The sequence below is a fragment of the Bos indicus x Bos taurus genome, chromosome 24 (assembly GCF_003369695.1).
Source record: "Bos indicus x Bos taurus breed Angus x Brahman F1 hybrid chromosome 24, Bos_hybrid_MaternalHap_v2.0, whole genome shotgun sequence".
Taxonomy (NCBI): Eukaryota; Metazoa; Chordata; class Mammalia; order Artiodactyla; family Bovidae; genus Bos; species Bos indicus x Bos taurus.
The window spans coordinates 22,072,898-22,097,390 of record NC_040099.1 but is presented as its reverse complement, the minus strand read 5'-3'; the positions used below and the strand labels follow the sequence as shown (position 1 = coordinate 22,097,390).

Genomic DNA, 24,493 nt, shown 5'->3' with positions numbered 1-24,493 from the left:
ATTTGTTTTCCCTTCTTTGCTTTGTCCTGCCTGTGGAGGCAGAATCTTTGCTCCCATCCCCAGTGTAGCGCGTATAGCGCGTGGGGCGTGGACCAAGCCCCTCTTCTCCACTGTCCTCTCCCCGCTCAGCAGCAGGGGGATGCCAAGGCTGACTCTCACTGCCATTGTCTTTCTCATCTCAGAGACCTCCAGGCTGCATGCATGGTGCCAGTTTATAGGATCTGTGAATCACAGCTGGCACTTGAGTGCTAAGACCTGTGAACCACAGTCGAGTTGGACTCTGTCAGCAGCAAGGGATGTGTTTCCTCAGGAAGAAGCTGGAACTGGGACAGCGCCAGTGACGGCAGCCGCTCTGGCCTCTGCCGTGAGCTGCCCGCATCTCCCATGACCCCATTTCCTTCCCAGCCTGCTCCCTCTGCTTATTTTTAGTTTTTCTTCCCTGATAACTTGGTCTTCCATGGGGCTCTGGCTTACCCTGACGTCTTCTACTTTAATTTCTTATCAGACACTTCAGGGTTTTTTTTGCAAGCTGCATTTGGTGATGTCCCGAAAATATATCCTTGCTGGGAGATCCCATGGACAGAGGAGCCTGGCCGGCTACAGTCTAATAGGGTTGCAAAGAGTCAGACACGACTGAGCAACTAAGCATGCAAGCACACACAACCTTGTTTTACAAGCAACCGGCTTCTATTCCTTTCATGCTTTTCTTTTAAAATTTACATGAGACTGGGTAAGGTGGAGTAGAAGAACGTGTGTCCGATGGATCTCACTCAGCTCCTGCAACCAGCCCCATCCCAGGTGCTGACCTGCTGAGGGACACCTGGTCAGTCGCCCTCTAGGGAAACCCCTTCTGCAGGGCTGTTCTCTTCAGGAGAGGCATGTCCAAGGCAGACTTGGACAGCCCAGCACAAACCACCTTGCTCCTCCCTACTCAGAGTTAACTGTTTACCAACTGAATTTACCCAGGTGAACTGCTGTCCTGATTCCATTTCTAAAGGGCCTAAGTGATGATGTAAGGTGACCTTGAAACCCAGTCAGAGATTCTCTCTCTGGGAGGCTGGTGGGTTTTGTTTGGTTTCCTTCAGAGAGTGCCAGCTCTTGCTGTCGGTGATTTTGAAGTTGCCATCAGATCCTCGAGCTTCCCTTGGGACCTGTGCCCTGGATACCTGCCTCTCCCAGGAGTTCTGTCATGAGTCACAAAAGTGTAACTATCAAGTGTCTCCTCCGGATCAGGCATTGTGGTTGGCCCTGAGAACACAAAGCAGACACAACTCCTACCTTGTTGGAGTTTAAGTCTAATGGGAGTGCTCAGTCGCTTAGAGTCATATCCGACTCTTTGCAGCCCCATGGACCGTAGCCCACTGGGCTACTCTGTCCATGAAATTTTCCAGGGAAGAATACCAGAGTGGGGTACCACTTCCTATTCCAGGGGAATCTTCCCATCCCAAGGATCTCCTGCATTGGCAGGCGGATTCTTCACCACTAGCGCCACCTGGGAAGCCTTCTAATAGGAGAAGCAGTCATTAAATAAATCACTCGATACCACTCCAGTTGATGGGTGCTGTGTGGAGGGTGTTTGGGTCCTGTCGCCTCCCTGCACAGCCACATTTAAGCTGAGACCTGAAGGATGTTAGACTCAGTCACTCAAAGGAGAAGGGGGAGGAGTTTCAGCAGAGGGAATGCCGCCCAAGCACGCTCTGTGGTCATGTCTAGAACACAGCCTTGTACCTGAGAATGTCGAGAGTGGCCATGCCTGGGCAGTTTTTTGGTTTTTTTTAATATATTTATACAGTCATTTGCTTTACTTTTTAGATTCCACGTGTCAGCGATGACATAGACTATTTGTCTTTCTGTCTGTGAGCATTCTTAAATGATCACTCCCGTGCGATCATGAGCTCCTCTAGAGCAGGGACCTCCAGGGCAGGGCTTATCACTCTTGTGTTCAGTCGCTCAGTCGGGTCTGACTCTTTGCAACCCCATGGACTGTAGCCCGCCAGGCTCCTCTGTTCATGGGATTCTCCAGGCAGGAACACTGGAGTGGGTTGCCATTTCCTCCTCCAGGGATCTTCCCGACCCAGGGATCGAACCCGGGTCTCCTATGTCTTCTGAATTGCAGGTGAATTCTCCACCCACTGAGACATCCAGGAAGCAACAGGGCTCATGGTAGGCACTTAGTAAGTCTGTATCTAGTAATAAAAGGGGTTGGTCATGGACAGTCTTTGAGCTACTTTCTGTTAGACCTTCTTTATATTAAAATACGACACACAGCTCATGAAAATATCTGCAGTGACTTGATTTGTCGACAGCAGCTTCCCCAGCGAGACTGGCTGGTGGCCGCCCTTGGAGAAGGCTCTTTGCCAGGCCCACACATCCTCGCCCTGCCTTCCCTGCTGTTCTCTGTGCTGTGTTCCTTACCCTGTTGACTTGGCCTGGAGTTAGAGAACCTGGTCAGTGGGACACGGAAACTGTCCAGGAGTATTTTATCTGGGCTTCTACAAAGATGAAGGCTCCTCGCAGCTTTGGTGAATCACAAAGCAGGCCATCCACTATCTATACTTGGGAGGGTCTTGTGCATAAGTGAGGTTTCCAGGTAACTAAAGGTGTGCATACTCAAACTTCTTCAGTCATACCTAATTTAAGCATTCTGATTTTCAGCATATTAGGCATTTCCGTGTATTTCTAGAAGAAAATTCTTTTTTTTCTCCTTTATAACAGGCAGGTATATTAAAAGGTATGTTGCCATCAAGGCCTCTTGAGGGTGTGTATGACTTGGCACCTCTCGCTGATGACTTCCGGCACCTGAAGACAGACAGACAGAAATTTTGTAGTCTTCCCTGTTTGCTACTTTGTAATTAGGAGGTTGGTTGAAACTTGTTGCTGTTAGCTTGCCTGTATAACCCCTTGCCTTTTTCTCACCTCTTGGTCCCAATAAAGTGTAAAGTTGGAAATATAACCAGGTTTTATTTACTTGTTCCTGTATTTGTTTAAACAGTTGTTCCTTCACCAAATACATGTTCTGCCAAGTATTGTGCTAAGTGCAGAGCTTACAGAGCAGAGAGTGATGAGTTCTTGCCCTGCAAGAGCCAGGGGATGGGGGGACTGCGGTGAAGAATTGGGCCAGTGGGAGGACCTGCACCAGACTGAGCTGTTCAGAGGAAGAGGGCGTGGTTGGGCCTCAGCAGTGGCTCTGAATTTATAAACCCGTGAAGTGTGTAAACTTCATTGCTTACACCTTGTGCCTTCTGTTTTGGCTGCGGAAGCCCATTTCTATGTCTGTCAAGTTCTAGACAGGGAGAGCCTGTTTTAAGCTGGGCTTCAGGTAGATGAGGTCTTGCCGGACATCTGTGGTCTTTTAGTTTTGCCAGTTTCTGTCATTATTAGTGATGCTGCTGAATAACTTGGTTACTGTCTTAATCCCCAGGCTTCCCTGTTGTAAAGGCATATCTTTCTCCCATTATAAGCAACTTACGGGATAACGACTTGACATGTGTTGCTATCTGCTTCTCCAAAAACCTCTCAATGTCTTAGAGTCAGTTGATGAAACTTCCCTGGATCAGTTAAGTGTACTACAAAACGGTGATTTCTTTCTATAGCATTTCTTTAGCAATTTCCTAGCTGTCAGTGTTCTGTAAAGATCTTTAGATCCTTCCTCTCTACTCCCCTCATCGTGGACTAGATTTTTGTTTATTCAGTGCATTTTAATACAATTATAGCCATTATTCTTTTTGGTTTGCAAAATGGTCTGAGTGTGGCTAGGTGGGAGCCCCTTCAGTCTGACCCCTGTCTCCTTGACCTTAATTCTTGAGCACATCCTTGCTCTTTGACATAAGATGTTCCAGGCCCACCCCTGGAGTCAGCCATATCTCAAGAAGCCCTTTTATTGCAGAATAACATTTAGAAGCCGGACTTGGGCACCAAGAGTGCCCATTGCTACAGAGATGTCATGGCTCCTAGAGTCTTTTAATGGCTGAAACTAGGGTATTAAAAGAGGAAAAAATAGACATTTTCATCGATATTTCTCCTAAGGGATTACTTTGTTATAAGATCGGTATTAGAAATTCAATTATGATGATGCTTGGAGCTTATCAGAGAACCTTTCCTTCTTAAAAAAAAAAAAAAAGAAGTTAAAATCCCTTTGTGTCTGCTATTCTCATCTCTCTGGAGGAAGAAAGGACAACTGCATTAATCTCATGTCACTTGAGGGAAAAACTGCTCAGAAGGGTTAAGTTGTCCAGGACTCTCTCATTTTATCACATGCAGTCTTCCTAAGTGTGTTTGTGCTACTTCTGTGCTGGGAGGGATTTCCCAGGTGGCATGAGTGGGAAAGAACCCACCTGCCAGTGCAGAAGATGTAAGAGTCGAGGGTTCCATCCCTGGGTCGGGAAGGTACCCTGGAGAAAGAAGTGGCAATCCACTCCAGTATTCTTGCCTGGAAAATCCCATGGACAGAGGAGCCTGGTGGGCTACCGTCCATAGGATCGCACAGAGTCAGACACAACCAGTGCAACTTAATCCACACACTGTGCTGGGAAAGGGTAGCCGGCAGTTATCTCTTATATGTTTTAGTAAATTCCTTTTGTTATCATAGTTTTGCTGTCTACCGAAAAAGCATTTCTCATGTTGCCAGTGCTCATAATTTATTCTGGTTACTTTTAGGTGCGGCTAAATCCAGTCCAGCATCTAAACCAGGATCCACACCTTCTCGTCCCTCATCAGCCAAAAGGGCTTCGTCCAGCGGCTCAGCATCCAGATCTGATAAAGACTTAGAAACGCAGGTCATACAGCTTAATGAACAGGTAACTCAGCATCCCCTGCCCAGTCTGTGGCAGCAGAGACGGGTGTGAGGGCGAGATGAGAAGACCTCTCTGGGCCTGGGATAGGAGAGGGGAAGGAACCAGTGGCTTCAGTCAAGTCAGAATGAAAGGAACTAGTGGGGCGGATAAAATCAGTGGCCCGTTGTCAATAAAAGATGTTAAGTCACCAATCTCACAGCTGTCTATTGAGAGGACAGCTTCCCAGGTGGCTCAGTGGTAAAGAATCCACCTGCCAAGCAGGGGATGTGGATTCAATCCTTGGATCGGGAAGATCCCCTGGAGAAGGAAATGGCAACCCCCTCCAGTATTCTTGCTTGGGAAATCCTATGGACAGAGGAACCTGGCGGGCTACAGTCTATAGGGTCGCAAAGAATCAGACACAACTGAACGACTACCAACAACAAAAATACATTGAGACAGGAGGACAGATGAGAAGGCCTCAGGTAAATGCAAGCGGGCAGGCTAACCACCCCCGATCCGTACCCCACAGACACACACCTCAGTGCTGTTAGGAGCTCCAGGCTGGGCCACGGCGCTTTGAGCCAGTCTAGATTGTGTTACAGGCATCAAGGGTTGGTCTCCCTCCCTTCCTCCTTTCTTTCAGCAACTATCGGTTAAGCCTGTTCCATGTGACAGACACTGTGTTGGATGCTGATCGTATAGTGGCAGCAAGACAGAGAACTTCCCGTCTCTCGCTGAACCGACAGACAGACAGACAGACAGACAGACACACACCACCAGCTGTTCTACCAGCAAAAGCCAAACACCGAGCCCTTCCCACAGGAGTGAAAGTAGACAGGAGCACTGAACCCAGGAGCGGGGGGATCAGAAAGGCCACAGTGAATTAGGACTTTTCTTTTTTATCTAATATCCCTGGGATTGCAGTAATCTATCTCTGCTGTCTTTGAAATATTCAATATGAAAGCTTACATATGCTTCCTAACCAACAATAGCTAACTTTGCCTAAGTGTATACATAGCTTAAGGGGCTTTTCAGGTGGCGCTAGTGGTAAAAAACCTGCCTGCCAACGCAGGAGAGACACTGGTTAACTCCCTTGGTCAGGAAGATCCCATGGAGGAGGGCATGGCAACCCACTCCAGTATTCTTGCCTGGACAATCCCATGGACAGAGGAGCCTGGCAGGCTTCAGTCCATAGCGTTTCAAATAGCTGGATATGACTGAAGCTACTTTAGCACAGCACAGCATGCATAGTTTAAAAGTTGTGGAGGGCAGCTTTGGGGATCTGGAGTCTCAGAGAGATGGAGGGACCCAGTCAGGGGCCTGCAAGTCTGCTGGGGCGGTGCCCACAAGCAGCATTCATCCTGCGGAGACCTCAAATCGTGGCTGAGAACCCTCCACTACCAGCCAGGCAGACCATGCGGGATCTTAGTTCCCCGACCAGGGCTTTAAAAAATAAATAAATAAATAAATAAAAGTTGTGACGTACATCAAACTCTCACTGAGGGCACCCAAAGCCAGTGCTCTCTAATAGTCTGGAGGGATGGAGTTGGGAGGGAAGTGGTGGGGAGAGTGTGGGGACACGTGTATGCCTGTGGCTGATTCATGTTGATGTAGGAGAAAAATCATCACAGTATTGTATATCCTCAAATTTAAAGAAAGAAAGAAAAAAAAAAAGCTTACTCTAATTGCAAACTTCAAAACAAAAAAGTAATATGACAACTGGGAGCTCAGAACCCAGTGTAGAAAACACCCATCCTTGCCCTGAGTTGGGAGGAGAGTCTTTTATCCCGGCTACCCCGACCCCTGGGCTTTCCTGGTTGCTCAGCTGGTAAAAAATCTGCCTGCAAGGCTGGAGACCCCAGTTTGATTCCTGGGTTGGGAAGAGCCCCTGGAGAAAGGATAGGCTACCCACTCCAGTATTCTAGCCTCGAGAATCCCTATGGAGAGAGAAGCCTGGTGGGCTACATTTCATGGGATCGCAAAGAGTTGGACAAACTTAGCAATTAAGCATACAAGCACACCCCCACTGCTGGGACTGGAACCTTTATTCCAGGTCCTCAGGCTGTTCCCAGCCACTCACCGGGCCAGTCCTGGTGATTAATCTGGTTCTTGATGAGCCAGCAAGAGTCTGGAAACAGTTTTTGAGATAATTGTATATTTGCAAACAAGGACCTGGTTAAACAGCCAGCAGTTGCCTAACGAGGGTGTTTCTTTACAATTCTGAACACTTTAATGAAAAAGGTAAAACCTTAAGTCATCCGGTGAGTAGGACTTTGGTTTTGAAACTGTGGAAAGTTCGAATTACCTGCTGATTCTCAGTTTGAGCCCTTATACCATGTCCCTAATGAGTTCTTCCTGGATAGGAGGTGGTTAGGCCAGCACTAATTAGCCTGGGGCCACGTGCCTGAGGCTCTACCAAAGAGGGTCAGGCGTGGGTCTGTAATACCTTAGATTTATACCCCTTTCTCCTTCAGTTCAGTTCAGTCACTCAGTCGTGTCCAACTCTTTGCGACCCCATGAATCGCAGCACACCAGGCCTCCCTGTCCATCACCAACTTCCAGAGTTCACTCAAACTCACGTCCATCGAGTCAGCGATGCCATCCAGCCATCTCATCCTCTGTCGTCCCCTTCTCCTCCTGCCCCCAGTCCCTCCCAGCATCAGAGTCTTTTCCAATGAGTCAACTCTTCACATGAGGTAGCCAAACTATTGGAGTTTCAGCTTTAGCATCATTCCTTCCAAAGAAATCCCAGGGCTGATCTCCTTCAGAATGGACTGGTTGGATCTCCTTGCAGTCCAAGGGACTCTCAAGAGTCTTCTCCAACACCACAGTTCAAAAGCATCAATTCTTCACCTCTCAGCTTTCTTCACAGTCCAACTCTCACATCCATACATGACCACTGGAAAAACCATAGCCTTGACTAGATGGACCTTTCTTGGCAAAGTACTGTCTCTGCTTTTGAATATGCTATCTAGGTTGGTCATAACCTTCCTTCCAAGGAGTAAGCGTCTTTTAATTTCATGGCTGCAGTCACCATCTGCAGTGATTTTGGAGCCCCCCAAAGAATAAAGTGTGACACTGTTTCCACTGTTTCCCCATCTATTTCCCATGAAGTGATAGGACCAGATGCCATGATCTTCATTTTCTGAATGTTGAGCTTTAAGCCAACTTTTTCACTCTCCTCTTTCACTTTCATCAAGAGGCTTTTGAGTTCCTCTTCACTTTCTGACATAAGGGTGGTGTCATCTGCATATCTGAGGTTATTGATATTTCTCCCGGCAATCTTGATTCCAGCTTGTGCTTCTTCCAGCCCAGCATTTCTCATGATGTACTCTGCATCTAAGTTAAATAAGCAGGGTGACAATATACAGCCTTGATGTACTCCTTTTTCTATTTGGAACCAGTCTGTTGTTCCATGTCCAGTTCTAACTGTGGCTTCCTGACCTGCATATAGGTTTCTCAAGAGGCAGGTCAGGTGGTCTGGTATTCCCATCTCTTTCAGAATTTTCCACAGTTTATTGTGATCCACACAGTCAAAGGCTTTGACATAGTCAATAAAGCAGAAATAGATGTTTTTCTAGAACTCTCTTGCTTTTTCCATGATCCAGCAGATGTTGGCAATTTGATCTCTGCTTTCTCTGCCTTTTCTAAAACCAGCTTGAACATCAGGAAGTTCTTGGTTCACATATTGCTGAAGCCTGGCTTGGAGAATTTTGAGCATGACTTTACTAGCATGTGAGATGAGTGCAATTGTGCGGTAGTTTGAGCATTCTTTGGCATTGCCTTTCTTTGGGATTGGAATGAAAACTGACCTTTTCCAGTCCTGTGGTCACTGCTGAGTTTTCCAAATTTGCTTGCATATTGAGTGCAGCACTTTCACAGCATCATCTTTCAGGATTTGAAATAGCTCAACTGGAATTCCATCACCTCCACTAGCTTTGTTCGTAGTGATGCTTTCTAAGGCCCACTTGACTTCACATTCCAGGATGTCTGGCTCTAGGTGAGTGATCACACCATCGTGCTTATCTGGGTCGTGAAGATTTTTTTTTGTACAGTTCTTCTGTGTATTCTTGCCACCTCTTCTTAATATCTTCTGCTTCTGTTAGGTCCATACCATTTCTGTCCTTTATTGAGCCCATCTTTGCATGAAATGTTCCCTTGGTATCTCTGATTTTCTTGAAGAGATCTCTAGTCTTTCCCATTCTGTTGTTTTCCTCTATTTCTTTGCATTGATTGCTGAGGAAGGCTTTCTTATCTCTCCTTGCTATTCTTTGGAACTCTGCATTCAGATGCTTATATCTTTCCTTTTCTCCTTTGCTTTTCACTTCTCTTCTCTTCACAGCTATTTGTAAGGCCTCCCCAGACAGCCATTTTGCTTTTTTACATTTCTTTTCCATGGGGATGGTCTTGATCCCTGTCTCCTGTCATGAACCTCAGTCCATAGTTCATCAGGCACTCTATCTATCAGATCTAGGCCCTTAAATCTATTTCTGTCTTCCACTGTATAATCATAAGGGATTTGATTTAGGTCATACCTGAATGATCCAGTGGTTTTCCCTACTTTCTTCAATTTAAGTCTGAATTTGGCAATAAGGAGTTCATGATCTGAGCCACAGTCAGCTCCCAGTCTTGTTTTTGCTGACTGTGTAGAGCTTCTCCCTCTTTGGCTGCAAAGAATATAATCAGTCTGATTTCAGTGTTGATCATCTGGTGATGTCCGTTTGTAGAGTCTTCTCTTGTTTTGTTGGAAGAGGGTGTTTGCTATGACCAGTGCGTTCTCTTGGCAAAACTCTATTAGCCTTTGCCCTGCTTCATTCCGTTTTCCAAGGCCAAATTTGCCTGTTACCCCAGGTGTTTCTTAACTTCCTACTTTTGCATTCCAGTCCCCTATAATGAAAAGGACATATTTTTTGGGTGTTAGTTCTAAAAGGTATTGTAGGTCTTCATAGAACCGTTCGACCTTTCTCCTTAGAAACTCAGATTCTCTTAATAGCTTTATTATTTCATGCTTCTTCATCATCATCTACTTCTACCACACCTAGGTTCCCAACCCTCTAACCCAAAGTAGAACCGCCTGGAAACCTTGGATCCCACCTGCCCCTCTGGCTGTACAGCCTGCGCCTACCAGCCCCACTTCTTCTCCTGGGGCTGGTTCTGGGCTCCCAAGAGCGCAGCCAGAGCCCCAGAGCCCTGAGGGCCCATGCTCTCTGCAGTGCTTCAGCTAAACCATGCATGCTCAGTCACTAAGTCGTGTCTAGCTCTTTTGCAACTCCATAGTCTATAGCCACCAGCCTCCTCTGTCCATAGGATTTCCCAAGCAAGAATACTGGAGTGGGTAGCCATTTCCTACTCTAGGGGATCTTCCCGACCCAGAGATCAAACCCACATTTCCTGCATTAGCAGGTGGATTCTTTACCCTGAGCCACCAGGGAAACTGAATTGTCCTTCTATTCATAACACCACTCTCAAGAAGACAGAATAGAGAGAAGTACGTTTCAGTGGTCTTCCTCCCCCAGCTGTAATTCCTCCATTCAGAGGCCTCACCCCCGGGCTGCCCCCAGTGCCCACACATGGAGGAGCATTGTGCCCATACCTCCGTCTGTCCCTGTACCTCCGTCTATCCCCGGGTGGGAAGGTTGGATACCTCCTACCTTGTGAGCCTTCATTCACCAACTGCTTACTGAGCACCTCCTTCAGCTGTACTTCCAAGGCTGTGTTAGTGCTCCCTCCATTTTCTGTCCCTAGAGCCTACAAGGTGCCCCCCTGAAGCTGGTGGGGAGCCTCACACAGGCATCACTGTGTTGGAACTGAGACAGGAAGACAAGGAAGGGCCGAGTGACAGTGCCCAAGCCAAAGAGCGAATAGCAGTGGTAATAGAAAAGGTGACAAGTGTCATGGACTTTAAGAATTCTCACGTACTTGGTCTTGTGCCTTGACGCGGGCAGTCTCCCATGATGCTCTGAAAGCACCACTGTGCCAGACGGTGTCAATGATAGAGATGAATCAGGGGAGGAAAAGACATGACTGAAATAATCAGGGGCTGCGGGCTGGGGTCCCTGCCATGCTCGGGGACCACGGGGCGAGGAGAGTGGGCCTGGTTAGCTCTCACAGACCCTGTCAGTGGCTCAGACAGGAAGGCTGGGCACATCTGCAGTGCATGGACACCGGGGTGGTGGAGAATCGGGAGAAGAGAACTTGACTCTCCTCCAGGCTGCATCCCTAGCATTTGCCCCGCTACCGTTCAGGCTCCTGCTCTGACACATTGGAGTGGGACTGTGAAAATGGCATCCCCTTTGCCAACTGATCTTTCACCGGGTAATTTAGCTCCTGTTGTTTTTACCAGGGAATGTTTATAGCTGCACATATTACTTGATGCGCCTGGAATAGCTGCACGGGCCGCCCTGGGCTGGGTGTTTCTACAGAGCTTCAGCTCTTGATTCACTGCACAGACCACACCAGGCAAGAGGCAGACGAGCCTGTGGTTTCCATGGGGTAGAGACATCCAGAGCCCTTTCTTGCCTGGTCCAGGGGAAGGGGACCTGGCAGTCAGCAGATTCCTGAACTCCATAGACCCATCCACTGACACCAGTGCAGGCTTGAGATGGACTTGTAGTCACGTTTGAGGAGGAGGATGCCAGAGTCAAGAGGGTTTTCTTTTTTTTTCTGGAATTCAGGCAACTGGGTTGTCTTCAGTTTTTACAAATGTCCATGGACAGAGGAGCCTGCCGGGCTACAGTCCATGGGGTCACAAAGAGTCGGACACGACTGAGCACAAGCCACAATGCCACAGTATTATCAGAAAGAAGAGTTATAGCCAGAAGCTGGTGATCCTCCATTGCCTTTTTGGTTCTCGTTAGTTATTTATTTGGCTGCACTGGGCGTTTGTTGCCGCGTGCAGCATCTTTAGCTGCAGCATTTAAACTCTTAGTTGCAGCCTTTGCGATCTAGTACCCTGACCAGGGATTGAACTCTGGCCCCCTGCATTGGGAGCATGGAGTGTTAGCCACTGGACCCACCAGGGAAGTGCCTCCTCCTCTGCTTTGTGAGCAGCTGCCTGAGGGCATCAGTGGGGTTAACTCTGAGGAGGACCTGTACCCTTGAGTCTTGCTGGATGGATTCAGGTTTGCCGGGTGCATAGGAGAGGGCCACTACATGTGCTGAGTGTCTGTTTCAATGAATCAGTAACTCCAGACAGCTAAATAGCATGTGCAAAGGCCTGGCATTACTAGAAACAGAGAGATTTCCACTCCAAATATTATCTTTGGAAACCTGTTAAGGGTGATTTTTCATATACTGAGAGAGAGGTTACACCTGAGGAGGACCGTGAAAGACCTAGTTTACTTCTACAGATGTTCTTTGCTTAAATGTATAACTGCTCAAAGGGCTTAAAAAAAATTGAGGGCTTCTCCGAGAATAGGAAGGGGTGATGGTTTGGGCCTGTGTGGGGTTGCTGGCCCTGCAGCCTGGAATTTGAGACCAGGTCTGTCTGCACGCCCTTCCAGGTTTCTTAGCCCAGGTGATGGCTCTGGCGGACTCAGCCTCATAACTTGCCCCCTTCCCTTTACCAGTGTGAGAAGCTGGGAGGCCCCTGAACCAGCACCAAGGGAGAAAAAAGGAAATGGGGACTATTCTGCTGAGAGAATGGGGCTTCCACACTATCACCTTTCCTGTGATGAGCTCAAAGCGAGCCCTAGAGGAGCGGAGGCAGCTCCACTCAGCCTGCTGCTGGCCTGACCCGGTTTTCCCTGTGCAGCCGAGCCCCTGGCTCCCCGCAGACGCACTTGTCCAGTTTGGGTCAGGAGCTGGGGCTCCAAAGCTGAGGGCAGCTCTCCATGCAAGTGACATGAAGAAAGAAAGGAGGGGCCACAGCCGCTCCCTGATGCTACCCCCTCCCCATGCCCTCTAATCCCCCTCCCTGTAGAGGACCAACGAGTTGGGGGGGATGGTGTGCCCCAGCCCATGTCAGTGGGAAAGGAAAGCTGACTTGGAGCCCAAGTGGAACTGTCTCCTGACGAAGGATCCCCAGGCCTGACATTATCATAAACGTTCAGCTGACAGGAGTGACTGACGTGCTGCTGCAGTTGGGTCCCGGCCCCAGGCTCAGGCTCCAAAAGCAGCCTTTGTCTCTCTCCCCGGACTTGCCCATCTGTTACTGTTGCACATCTGTCATTTTTGCACATCTGTCTTTTCACGTTTCGCATCCTTATACGCAGGCATGTTTGGTCACTTATTTCTTAATGCTGTATTTTTTGAGGGTTTTCTTTTCCACCTTCCCCACCCTCGCCAGGTACATTCGTTAAAACTTGCCCTCGAAGGCGTGGAAAAAGAAAGGGATTTCTACTTCGGAAAGTTGAGAGAGATTGAGCTCCTGTGCCAGGAACATGGGCAGGAAAACGACGACCTCGTGCAGCGACTAATGGACGTCCTCTACGCTTCGGATGAACACGTGAGTGTGAGCAGAGCACGGATGCTCATGGTCTAGAGTGATGCTCTTGGTCACGGCACAGTGATGGCTGTACCTTCAGAGACTACCCCGGGGGCTCAGTGAGCTCGGCCGTGGCACGCAATGTTCCCAGAGGGTTCAGCACGAGCCTCACCCGCTGACCCTGCCGAGGGGACTTGCATTCCTAAATCCCGGAAGAGAGGAGTGGACGTCCCCAGTCGTGGGGGGCGGGGCCTTGGGTTGAGAGAAACAGGTTTGCGCAGCCTCAAGTGGTTTCCAGCTCCCGGAGCAAATGAGCAGTAAGAGTGTGTGTAGAGATTCTTCTTTCTTCATGATGGAGCAGGGCGTGGTGAAAGGAAACAGTAATGTAGACGATGCTCTTCCCGTCCCCGTCAGCCCCACGGCTGTCTGGTTCTGCCTTCCTGGCTGGTTGTCTTGGTTACCCATCGCCAGCACAGAGTAGCGTCGTGGGACAGCTTTCTGTGGGCAGATACTCCCGGATGGCCTCCTTCGCGGGGAGGCCTGGGGTTGCTCCCCATGAGTGAATGTGCTGAGGGGGGAACCCAGGTGGTGGCTCCGTCCGGGGATGGGAAGCAGGCATATGAAGCAGCAGAGGAGCGGGAGTCTTGGGAACAAGGCGGGGAAGGGGCAGGATGAGTGGCAGAGCCCAGGGCGGGTCACCCCACGCCTGCCTGCACAGGGTGGGAGAAGCCCCCCAGCAGGACTGGGAGCCCACTGGGGCTTCGCCTTCTGGAGGGCGGCGGCATGGACAGGAGGGGAGCCAGGCCCCCCGGGGGCGCTGTGCGGGGCTGGGGAGCCGGGCCCCCCAGGCAGTGTGGACAACAGGGGAGCTGGGCCCCCCAGGCGCCGTGGACCGTACAAGAGCTGGGGCCCCTGAGTGTGGTGGGCGGCAGGGGAGCTGGGCCCCCTGGGTGCCGTGGACGACGGGAGCCCGGCGGGTGGTAGGGGTCCTTCTGCCAGTGTCTCTGCACCACCCAGAGTGGTGTTTCCATGACGTTCTGTGTGTATAGACTGCTTTGTCATCCATCAGGCACTAGATGAACTGTGGTTATTGTCTTCACAAGCTTGTTTGAGGCAGAACCTGATGAGGTCTGTGTGGTTCCGTGAGCCAGAGTGAACCATGTGCTGCCATCCAGGGTGGTGCCTGCTCACGGGAGCAGGGCATCCTGCAGGATGGAACCTTCCTACCACGCCGCCAACAGGAGGAAAAGCCTTCTGCTCCTGACCTCCAGCCAGATCTTGTCCTAAGAAGGAGTCCTTGTGTAAGAGCACCAACAAGCAAACTCCAAATGAAGGGTTGGCAGAGCCTCAGACTTCCTAGCTAATGATATGAGGGCTGGCCGTGGGCAGGAGCTCTTGTCCCAGGGGAGAGAGTTTAGGGGTGTCTTCCTCCATGACTACACACTCAGCTTCTGTTAGACCATTTCTACCACCACCAACCCCCAGCATACACACCAGCACCAGCTTGCTGAGGTCTGGCTTCAGCAAGCCATTCTGCAGAGTATAGGCAATGAACACACACCCTGCCTCCCTGCAAAGAAGTAATATTTCAACACATCATCAGTTATTGGGACTAATGGGTTTATTAGCAAGGCCTTTCCACAGACTCTTGGGATGGGATATGAGGGGGAAGAGCCAAGGGCTTTACATGTGTCAGCTCCTTTAATTCTCCAGAGAATTAAGTAGATATGGGTGTTACCCATTTTACAGATGAGAGAAACTAAGGCGGCAGAGAGATTAAAGAACATTCCCAAGCAAATATGCATCATAATTTGCTTTTGAACTCGAGCTCTGAGTTCATGCCCTCCCTTCTGCAAGCCTGAGCCACCTTTTAAACAGGGAATATTTTAAATAGGAATGCCTTTTAAATAGGAACAGTTGTGATAGCTGACATTGCACATTTAGCGCGTGCTAGATACTACATTCGTGTTCTAAATACATTTCTCACCACATCCTTTTACGTCGTGTGAGTACTATTACTTACCTCTGCATCACAGATATAAAATTACTTGTCCAGTGATCCACCCTTAATATGCTCCATCACTACCCAGGTTTCTCTAACTCAAAGCCCCAAAATCTTAAGGATTGTGTTCCCACTTCTCAGTGTGTTGGGTGCCGTGGGCAAGGACAAGAGTAAAGGCGGTACCACGTAGGGGAACACAGGATAGACTTTGTCTAATTGACAGTATTGAGTTGCCCATGTTCTGTATGTGAAGCAGGAATTAGTCAACGTCCTCCCTGGGTTTTCTCCAACAACGCCCATCATCTCGTTTTGTTGTTTGGCACCTTCAAAAGTATCATTCTAGCCGCTGGGCTTCCTGTTAATTCAGCATCCATCGAGAACGTCCCTTTTCTCCTGGCTGGCAGCAGCCAGACCCACCTTTGTTGTTCTGGTGTCGTCAGAGAGGGAGAAACGTGGTCGGGAGGAGAGAGATGGCGGCCTTGCTGCCGGGTGTGTGCTGGGAAGCATCTGAAGTCCAGGAAGAGATTTAGAGGCAGTAACCAGGCCGCGGGAATCTAGAAGATAGACAACACAAACTACATGTGTGGGTGACCAGAGCAAAACCTTCAAACCCAGTTGCTGCTGTCATTTTTCTCATTCCAGGATAACTTCTCATGCAGCTCTGGGTCTGGACAGCTCCAAAAGAAACACTTGAGGCTATGCTGAGTGTTCCATAGAGGATCAGCTGGAATATGCCAGGTGTCCTTGTTTAAAATGTGACAGGACCCATTTTTTTTTAAACTTTGATTTCTATATAGAAAGATAGGGGTGACTGCTGTGTGCCCGGACACTGCAGGGGATTCTCCTTACTGCACACACGTGTACACATGATACTTCCTAGCAGTGGACGGTGAGGGGCTCAGGAGAGTGGTCATCCTGCTCTGCTCCCTGCTTGTCTTCCTAGAGGTTCACAGAACATCCTAGACACCCTAGACCCACCGAGGTTTGCCTCCCTCCCTGAGCATAACGAACCCTGTTTTTGTGGCCGCCTCCCAGCTTATCCAGGTTCTACCATTAAGGGGGTGAGCCTTTAAAAAGCATCCACTTGGGCTTCCCTGGTGGCTCAGTGGTAAAGAAATCCACCTGTCAATGCAGGAGACGTGGGTTCGATCCCTGATCTGGGAAGACCCCGCATGTCTCAGAGCAACTAAGCCCGTGCATCCAACTATTGAGCCTGTGTTCTAGAGCCCCTGCTCCACAGCAAGAGAAGTTGCCAATATAAGCAGCCTGTGCACCTCAACTAGGGAGCCTGCACATGGCAGCAAAGTCCCAGTGCAGCCAGAAACAAATTTTTTTTTTTTTTTAAAAAGCTTCCACCCTTGCCCAGGAAAGGTGTCAGTTGGGGAACAATGTGCTCAGCACCTTCAAACGCAGTTGCTGCCTTAATTTTTCTCATTCCAGGATAACTTCTCATGCAAATCTGGGTCTGGACAGCTCCAAAAGAAATATTTCAGGCTATGCTGAGTGTTCTGTAGAGGATCTGCTGGAATATGCCAGGTGCCCTTGTTTAGAATGTGACAGTATACTGCACCCGCCCCGAAAGCTCCAGAAGCCTCCTTTCCCCGCACTGTGCTTCACCCTGACCGTGCGTCCTGTTTTCAGGCCATTCACACACTTCAGTTCTGGCTGGACATGCAGCCATGGTGCATATGGTGTCTGGGAAAAAAATGCCAGCACTTTATTCCTGTCGCCGCTGGCCTGACTTCTGTGCACCTCCGAGAGGCGGAGATTTCTGGTTGCCTTCCTCCTGGAAGTGGGAGAGGTGCTGAGGAATCCGAGGCCGCGCCGAGGGTCTGCTCGGCAGTTAACCACGGACGGATCCTGTGTCGGCACTACAGGCGGAGAGGTCTCCTCCCTCAGTCTTTATTTCACCTTGGCTGGTCTTTGACTCTTATAGTCCAGCCGATCCTAGAATAACATGTTTGGAAGATGTAGACATGCAGATGAGTTTGGAGTGTAAAAGTAAACAGAGGCAGTTCACTTTGCAGTCATAGAAACCTCAGGGAAGTTTCCAGAGCAGATGGCCAGCTTGCTGTCCCATTCCTGTCTTGATGATTCTCATCATCTTTAATACTTGGCTTGGGGCCACAGGTGTCTGGGCTTGGTCCTTGCGTAGCTGCTGCCCTGTGCTTCTGTCAGCAGAGGGTCACCTGCTAATACAGAGGCGCGTGTTTCCTGCGGTCCTGTCCCGGAAGCCACTTTGGGTGGAATGGCTTAAGCTACCTCCCCAGCTCCGCCCATGTCTTTTGGATTCAGCCTGCATTTCTGTCACTGGACGCAGCATTGGGTGTGTAGAAGGCAGACACAGCCCCTGCCTTCGCAGAGCTTGCTGCCCTGGCAAGAGGGAGAGAGAGAGAACGCGGACACCGCCGACTGGAATATGTCAGGCTGTGATAAATGCGGTGATGGAGACATAAATAAACTTGTGTGGGGCGCACATAAAGACAGCCTGGAGGGACAGGCCGGGACTTCACAGAGAAGATGACATTTGTGTTGGATGTTGAAAGATGATGAGGAATGTGACCAGTTGCAGAGCTCAGGACGGGGGAGTGCTTTTTCTGCAGAGGAAACAGCACGAACAAAGCAGAGGAAAGAACAGCCGGATGCGCTGGTGTAGGAGCAGCGGATGAGCCTCCATCTAGAAAGGTGGGAGCCACCCCCACTCTCCCGCCCACAGTAGCCCAGAGCCCCCTCCAGCGCTGACTTGCGGCTCGCTTCTCCTTCTGTTGATCATTGAAAGAATGAGGAACTCCAAAGCAGCCGCTGACAGCTAATCATTTAGGAAGTGGTGATGGACTGACATCCAAATGTTAGACTTAATTAAGCAGGTGGCGCCCCGGTGCTTGAGTCATGTATTTGACCTTGGTTTCGCCTGGCTGCCTCCTCGCCTGTGTGTTTGAGTTCCTCCCTCTTGCATGGGGCAGAAGAGAAAGATCATCTTTGAGCATGAGCGCCTCCATGGCACAGCGGGCTAGGAGCTCCCCGTGGTGTTGTGTGATGGGTGTGTCCTGCCAGGCCTTCAGGGCACCTTCATTTGCACCCCAGGTGTTAGCAATCCTTTGGTAGTGCAGGACGTTTGTTCTTTACACCCGTGTTAATCAGTAAGAAGAGTGCTCTGGGGTCCGAGTCTCCTGCCGATGAACTGTGTGACCTCACAGGGGCGCCCCATGAGTGAGGGGCTGCCCTCGGCCAGCTGGAGACCCGAGGCCTAGGCCAGGACACCACACCTACCCCCTTGGTCAGCACGTGTGGAAAGCAGGCCTGGGGAGGGGCCTAACCCAGTGAGTGGGTTTCTGGGCCCGCCACTGGTGTAACAGGCCCACGGTTCCTTGAATCCACCTCTTCCAACTTCCAGTCCGGGATTAAATCCATCATCCCACAATTGAGGGATTAAATCTGTCATCCCACAGTTGACTCCCAGTCCTGGTGTGAGCAGACAGGATTTTCTGTAAACTGTCAAATAGAGCCTCATTTCTGCAATCTTCCCACCATCTGCCTAACATTCACAAAAACAGTTGTGTAAGAGAAGCACACTTGAAACCAGCTGAAGTCCGGGTGATGTGACATGGAAGCAGCTAACTCTTTAAAGTCAGGGTGATGAATCAAACAAGATCTCTAACCCCTGAGGGATTCAGAGGCTCCGAGTCCAGCTGGAGACGTCGAGTAGAGTCAGCTTGAGTCTGCAAGTCAGCCTTGTAGCCAGACAGTGGAGGCAGACACACAGAGATACACACACACAGAGACACCCAGAGAGCTGCAGTGTACACCCTGATGGAAGCATGAGTCATGGATGTAAAGCTCAGAGGAGTGACCCGTTCTGGGGTGAAGGCAGTAAGAGAGGCGTGGGGAGCAGTGTGCAGCAGAGCAGACACGGGGGTCCCTGGTCCACCTCCCAGGAGCAGGACTTCCCTTCTTTGCTCCCGGACTGGAGGCGGCCAGTGGCTCCTCCTCCCTGTCTGATCCCAGCAGGGTTGCTCTTCTGCTCCCAGGAGGGTGGGAGGGTGCCTCTGTCCGTGAGGCCCTAACTCTGTGCAGAGCAGGGGAGTACAGAGGCACGAGGAGCATGCTGCGGGGCAGGCCTGGGGAGGAACTGGCAGAGCCTGGAGTAAAGGAGGGCTCAGGGCTTGGAAGTCAAAGGACACGGCGGTTAAGGGATTAAGGAGCAAGGGGTCCCAAAGGACAGCAGATGTGGGCAGAGAGGAGGATTGGGGTCTTCACGCTTCAGAGGTGGAGCCGAGTTGAGTGTGATGATAGGTGTGGTTGTAGGGAGACTGAATATTTCATGTGTATCTTGACCCCAGTCCAGCCGGGGATGGTGCTAGATTTGAACGTAAGTCTTCAGTATGGCATCATTTTCTCTTCCTGTTGTAGAAAAGATTACTTTTTTAAAAATCTTTTTTACTTCTAAAATATATTCCAATGAGTTTTCTCCTTTCAAGAAAAAAAAAATCACAGCTCACACTTCTGTGCCAAACACTGTTCTAGGCACTTTAGCTATGCTAACTCAGAGCCCTCTGTCGAATTCAGTGACTCCGTTGATTCACTGATCAATGACACCCACTGAAAACTCTATTCAATGGGCACTTTTGGTCTGTTGCCCATTTTACAGAGGAGAAAACCAAGGCACCCAGCAGTTAAGTCACCCAAAGTCACTCAGCTTGTAAATAATGGATCTGGGCTATGAACTCCAGGTCCATGCTTATAACCTTGACATTAATGCTGCCTCTCAGAAGATAAGTGGCACGTGACCTCGGCTGATAGTCTGGGTCATCTGTTGTGGCACCCTGTCTGATGTCCTCCTCCTGACACATGTGCACAAGAGTTGTACACACATGTGCGGTCTGACACAAATGGATGAGGCCCTGTCCCAACTTCTGGAGCCTCAGGATCCACAAGGCTAAGACAAGTAAGATTACAAATCAAAGTTTTACAGCCAAGGCAAAATAAGCAAACCGTTGCAGGAAGAAGGAAAGAGAAGCCTGCCTCTGGGGTCTGTAGACATGATCCTGCTGTATTTGAGTTGGATCTTGAGAGAGATGTCCTGGGCTAAAGGGAATAGGGCCAGACAGGAAGGAAGTATGCAAAGTGTGAGAAAACGAGTGTGTCTGTGTCCCAGCGGGTGCTCCCAACTGCATTGCAAGGCATTGTGCATTCTGGAGGCAGCAGTTGGCCTTGTTGATCAGCAGCACTCCCTCTGTTTGAGTAACAAAGAGCTGATTATTATTTGAGAGGTCAGAAAATTAAAAGATTTACAGGTGTGATTGACCAAGGTTGGTATTCCCCTGGGTTGGTATTCACAATGTATTTCCCTGGGTTAAAGGCAAGTAGTAAATAGGTCCTTTGGAACCAAGTGGAGGAACACCTCAACCATCAAAAGTAAGCAAAAAATGCCTCACGTACCCAAAATATATGGCCGGAAGGAGCTCAACTCCTGCGCTCCCTTAATGGAGAAACCGCCTGGCCGGGAGCAGCCCGGAACTGTGGCTGTCACCCTTTTCTTTACCTAACCACTCTTGACAAGCTGCTTCTCCACATCAGAGGAGTAACAGGTTATAACAAAGGGTCTGCTTCAAGCAGACACGCTACCAGGTGAGGAGGAAGACAGAGCAGGGCAGGAGACAGGAAGCCCTCAGTCAGCCTCGGGGTCCTGGGGCTCAGCGCCCTGACACAGCAGGCTCACCCCTGGTTATCATAACACTCCTGGGTCCTTTGGTTTACTCTCTTACGGAGGGTGGGAAAGTATGTCATATGTTCTGTGAGGCTGTGCTTCCAAAGTGGATAGAAGGAAAATGCGGTGCACAAAGCCTGCTGGCTGTGTTCTAGAAGGATCCGATTTTTGAAGGGGCGGGGGACGGGAAGGCGTCCCTCTGTGTGCCTTGGCTCCTGGGAGCAGGGAGGCTCCGCGTGACTCGCTCCATGGAGACGCCGTGCGGCGCAGTCACGGCGGCCCGCCGGCGGCCGTCAGCTCCATCAGTTGAAACCTCCCCCTGGCCCCTCTCCCCTCCCCCGCAGGAGGGCCACCCGGAGGAGCCGGAAGCAGAGGAGCAAGTCCACGAACCGCAGCCCCAGCAGCAGGAAGAGTACTGAACCGTCCCGGCAGCTCTCCACACTTCCGTTTTGGTGGGAACTTCTCTTCCGGAGAATTGGAACACGTGTGGCCTCAAGCTCATCAGAAACCAGTTGTTCCCAGTCTGCTGTTACATCATCGCGCCAGCGCCCACGCCAGCACTGCCCTCGGTTCCCATTTCCTTTGCCAAGACACACTAGCAGCGGCCATGGGCGGCCTCCCCGAGACATCCCGGGGGCCACACACCTTCAACTTCCCCACTTGGCTGCTTGAGATTGGTTCTGCTCTTTGCATTTCTTTCCAGAACAACTTCTCCCCAACCCTACCACCACCACCACCACCACCACCACCACCACCACCACTCCCTTTTTATCCTGGTGTGAAACAATGGTAATTTGATATATGGTATTTATATTGGCATTTCTCAACCCAGTGTCACTAGATGTCACACACATTTGTGGTGCTTTGATGTTTGCAAGTCTAACCTCTGTGAACATAAATTTGGTCAAATAATAAATTGGAACAAAGGGAAACAGATAACTTGATATGAAAGCCATATGACAGTGACTTGTTTCATGGGGAAAAACACAGAGTCAGTTTCTCCCTCCACTCACAAATGAAAGGGAAGAAAAAAGGAATCAAAACTAGGACTTCAGGGCCTAGCAGTGTTCATCCATCAGCATGTTAGACAGCCACACAATATGTTGTTTTGGAAGACATTCACTCAAGGAGAACACCATCGCGACGTGGCCCTCCTACTGCGTGCCCCTACCCCCTGCCCCCACCCAGGTTCTCATGCTGTTTTCTTTCTCAGGGTCCTCTTTGGTGGGCAGCCACTCTCCCCAAAAGCTGTCATCGGGGGTCTGCAGTCAGAGGGGGTCTGCACAGGCACAGGTCCTTCCTGTCTCTTCATGTGGGTTTTAGCCCCAGCCCTGTCATCCACGCTAGGGATCCTAAAGAATGACTTCAGGGTGTGCAGCCCTGGGCGTGCCACACAATTGCTGGAAGGCCTGCAGTGACGACCTTAGGATAGGAGTGTAAGCCCAAGGGAGAACCCTGCTTCTGAAGTCTGGTGTTGACACTGGAAAGACAGCACAGAAAAATCTGACTCCCAATGCCTTCTGGAATAAGGAATTCCCCCTCTTCAGTACGATGGCCCTCCTTGTCATTGACCTTCGCTAAACCGTGGCAATTCATAAATAGAGGAAACATGAATGAATTAAAAGCATTCCTTATTTTTTTTAAACTAATATTTGCACATTTTCTTAGTATCTTTCCAAATCTTTTTCTCCCCCCACCCCCCCACCGCCCCTTTGAAAGATGGTTTCCCTCCCTGGATCATTCACTTCACTTGGTTTCTAACTTTAGGTTTTCTTTCACTTGTTATTTGACTTAGCAGGTGCAACAAAACACAAACAAGTGTGCCCCCCCCTTTCCTCTTAATTGAAAAAGCTTCAAATAAATTTCTGAATTATGTCTCATAAAGCTTTGACATTTCTTTATTAACTGATGAAATATGAATTCTAAATTCTAGCTTTGAAGCTTTCCACCAAAAGGAGTCTTCTCAGATCTTTGGCGGCAGAGTGGTATTTATCGAGTTACACGTGAAAAGGATTGCTTGTATTTTTGAGGTTGTTGCGGACACTGCAGAAGTGGACAGCTGTTCTGTGGGGCTTGGTCTCCCTTTCTTCTCTCTCCTGCTTGCTCTGCACCTCGGCGACAGCCCGATTCTCTCAGGCTGGAATCCGGCCTGGTTCTCTGCAGTGACATCCTCCCACACCTGGTCGCAGGGCGTGGTCGTGCTATACGCAGCTTTGTGCTTCCCGGCATGTCCCCTCCCAAGCCTGTCACACTCACTGAGTTTCCTTCTTTTCAGACAGCTCTGGTGAAGAGGCACAATAAGTAGTTCCGTGCAGGTGACACTTCAGTGGTTCCCGGGCAGTTTTTTTGCTTGCCCTGGACACATCAGTAACACCCGGTGCCAGGTAGGGCAGGACCCACGCTCCCATCATGAGGGTGATTACTGGGTAGTGTGCTTAAGCCTCGCCAGTGACCCTCAGCCACTCTGTTCCTCCCTAGATCCCTGACTTTCTTGGCTATTAACATACTGGCCAGACACCTGGCAAAGATAACTTTCGCCAGTCATCCTATTCCCGCTTCCTTCCTGGTGTCTTGGGGCGGACTCTTTGTTTATTTAGAAAGGAGCTATATACTCCCCTTTCTGTCTCCATCTGGGGCATCTTCCGCCGCACGGGACATCTCTGGTGCCTCGGGGTATCTTTGACAGCTAACTTTCTCAGTCCTCTCTGGCTGCACCCCAGCCTCTAGTGCAGCTCACCTCTCATTTCCCAGGACTGCTCCTTTCTCCCTGATGACTGTGCCCCATCATTCATCTCAGCAGCCAGCGTGGGCTTTCCTCCATGTCCCCCGCCCTCGTCACACATCCTCATGCTGGGCTGAGAAGCATCTGCTGGACTTGGGTCTTAGGGTCCCCTTCACACCCGCCACAGCTGATTCTAGTATGTCCACTGCTCATATCAGGTAGGAAGTGATTGAAGCAGGGAGTAAAGAGAAAACAGCAGAAAAGCAGAAAAAAGACAAAAGACACACCCCGAGAGAAGTAAACTCCAGAAGGGAACCAGGAACTCCTCCCTTCCCTGGTGAGTATTTCCATTATTCCGTTAAGGTTTAATATGCATTCAGATTACTTTTACTAAATAGTACACCATAAAGCTTTTGTTATATATTAAATGTAAACTGAAAGGAATGTAAACAAATGTATTGTTAATTATAAATATAGATAAGTAATGACATAATAGATGAAAAGGTCTTATTCAGATGTATCACATTCATTTTACATTACCCATCTATTGTCGCATGGTAGAATAGTTTTTTGTCTCTGAATATGTGAATAACTTGACTTGCGTTTATCTTTTTACATATTTAATAAAAAAAAGTATATGTTAAAATCAGCCTGGTTCCATAGAGTCTTAAATTTTTATTCTACAGGTTTCCTTTTGAGTGAGCATGTTTATACTAATAGGTTCTTTACATAAATTTCATACAAGGTCCACATGGTTTACATAGGGAGGGGGGTAGCTTGTTTTTATTGATGGCAAATGTTTTAGCAGGAATTACAGGTTAATATTTAAATCAAATGTAGCAGCTATACCACTGTTTTAAAA

The 24,493-nt window shown here is 49.5% G+C and overlaps 1 protein-coding gene across 3 annotated transcripts in view; it reads left to right on the top strand.

Annotated features, from left to right (window-relative positions):
* Window positions 1-24,280, top strand: part of MAPRE2 (microtubule associated protein RP/EB family member 2) — a 187,406-nt gene extending 163,126 nt beyond the window's left edge. For all 3 annotated transcript variants that reach the window (XM_027526207.1, XM_027526206.1, XM_027526204.1), the window contains 3 exons: window positions 4,657-4,796; window positions 13,063-13,221; window positions 21,254-24,280. In XM_027526207.1, the coding sequence (XP_027382008.1) occupies window positions 4,657-4,796; window positions 13,063-13,221; window positions 21,254-21,328 (374 nt within the window). In that variant the 3' untranslated portion in view covers window positions 21,329-24,280. The remainder of the gene's footprint in view (window positions 1-4,656; window positions 4,797-13,062; window positions 13,222-21,253) is intronic.
* Window positions 24,281-24,493: the final 213 nt, after the last annotated feature.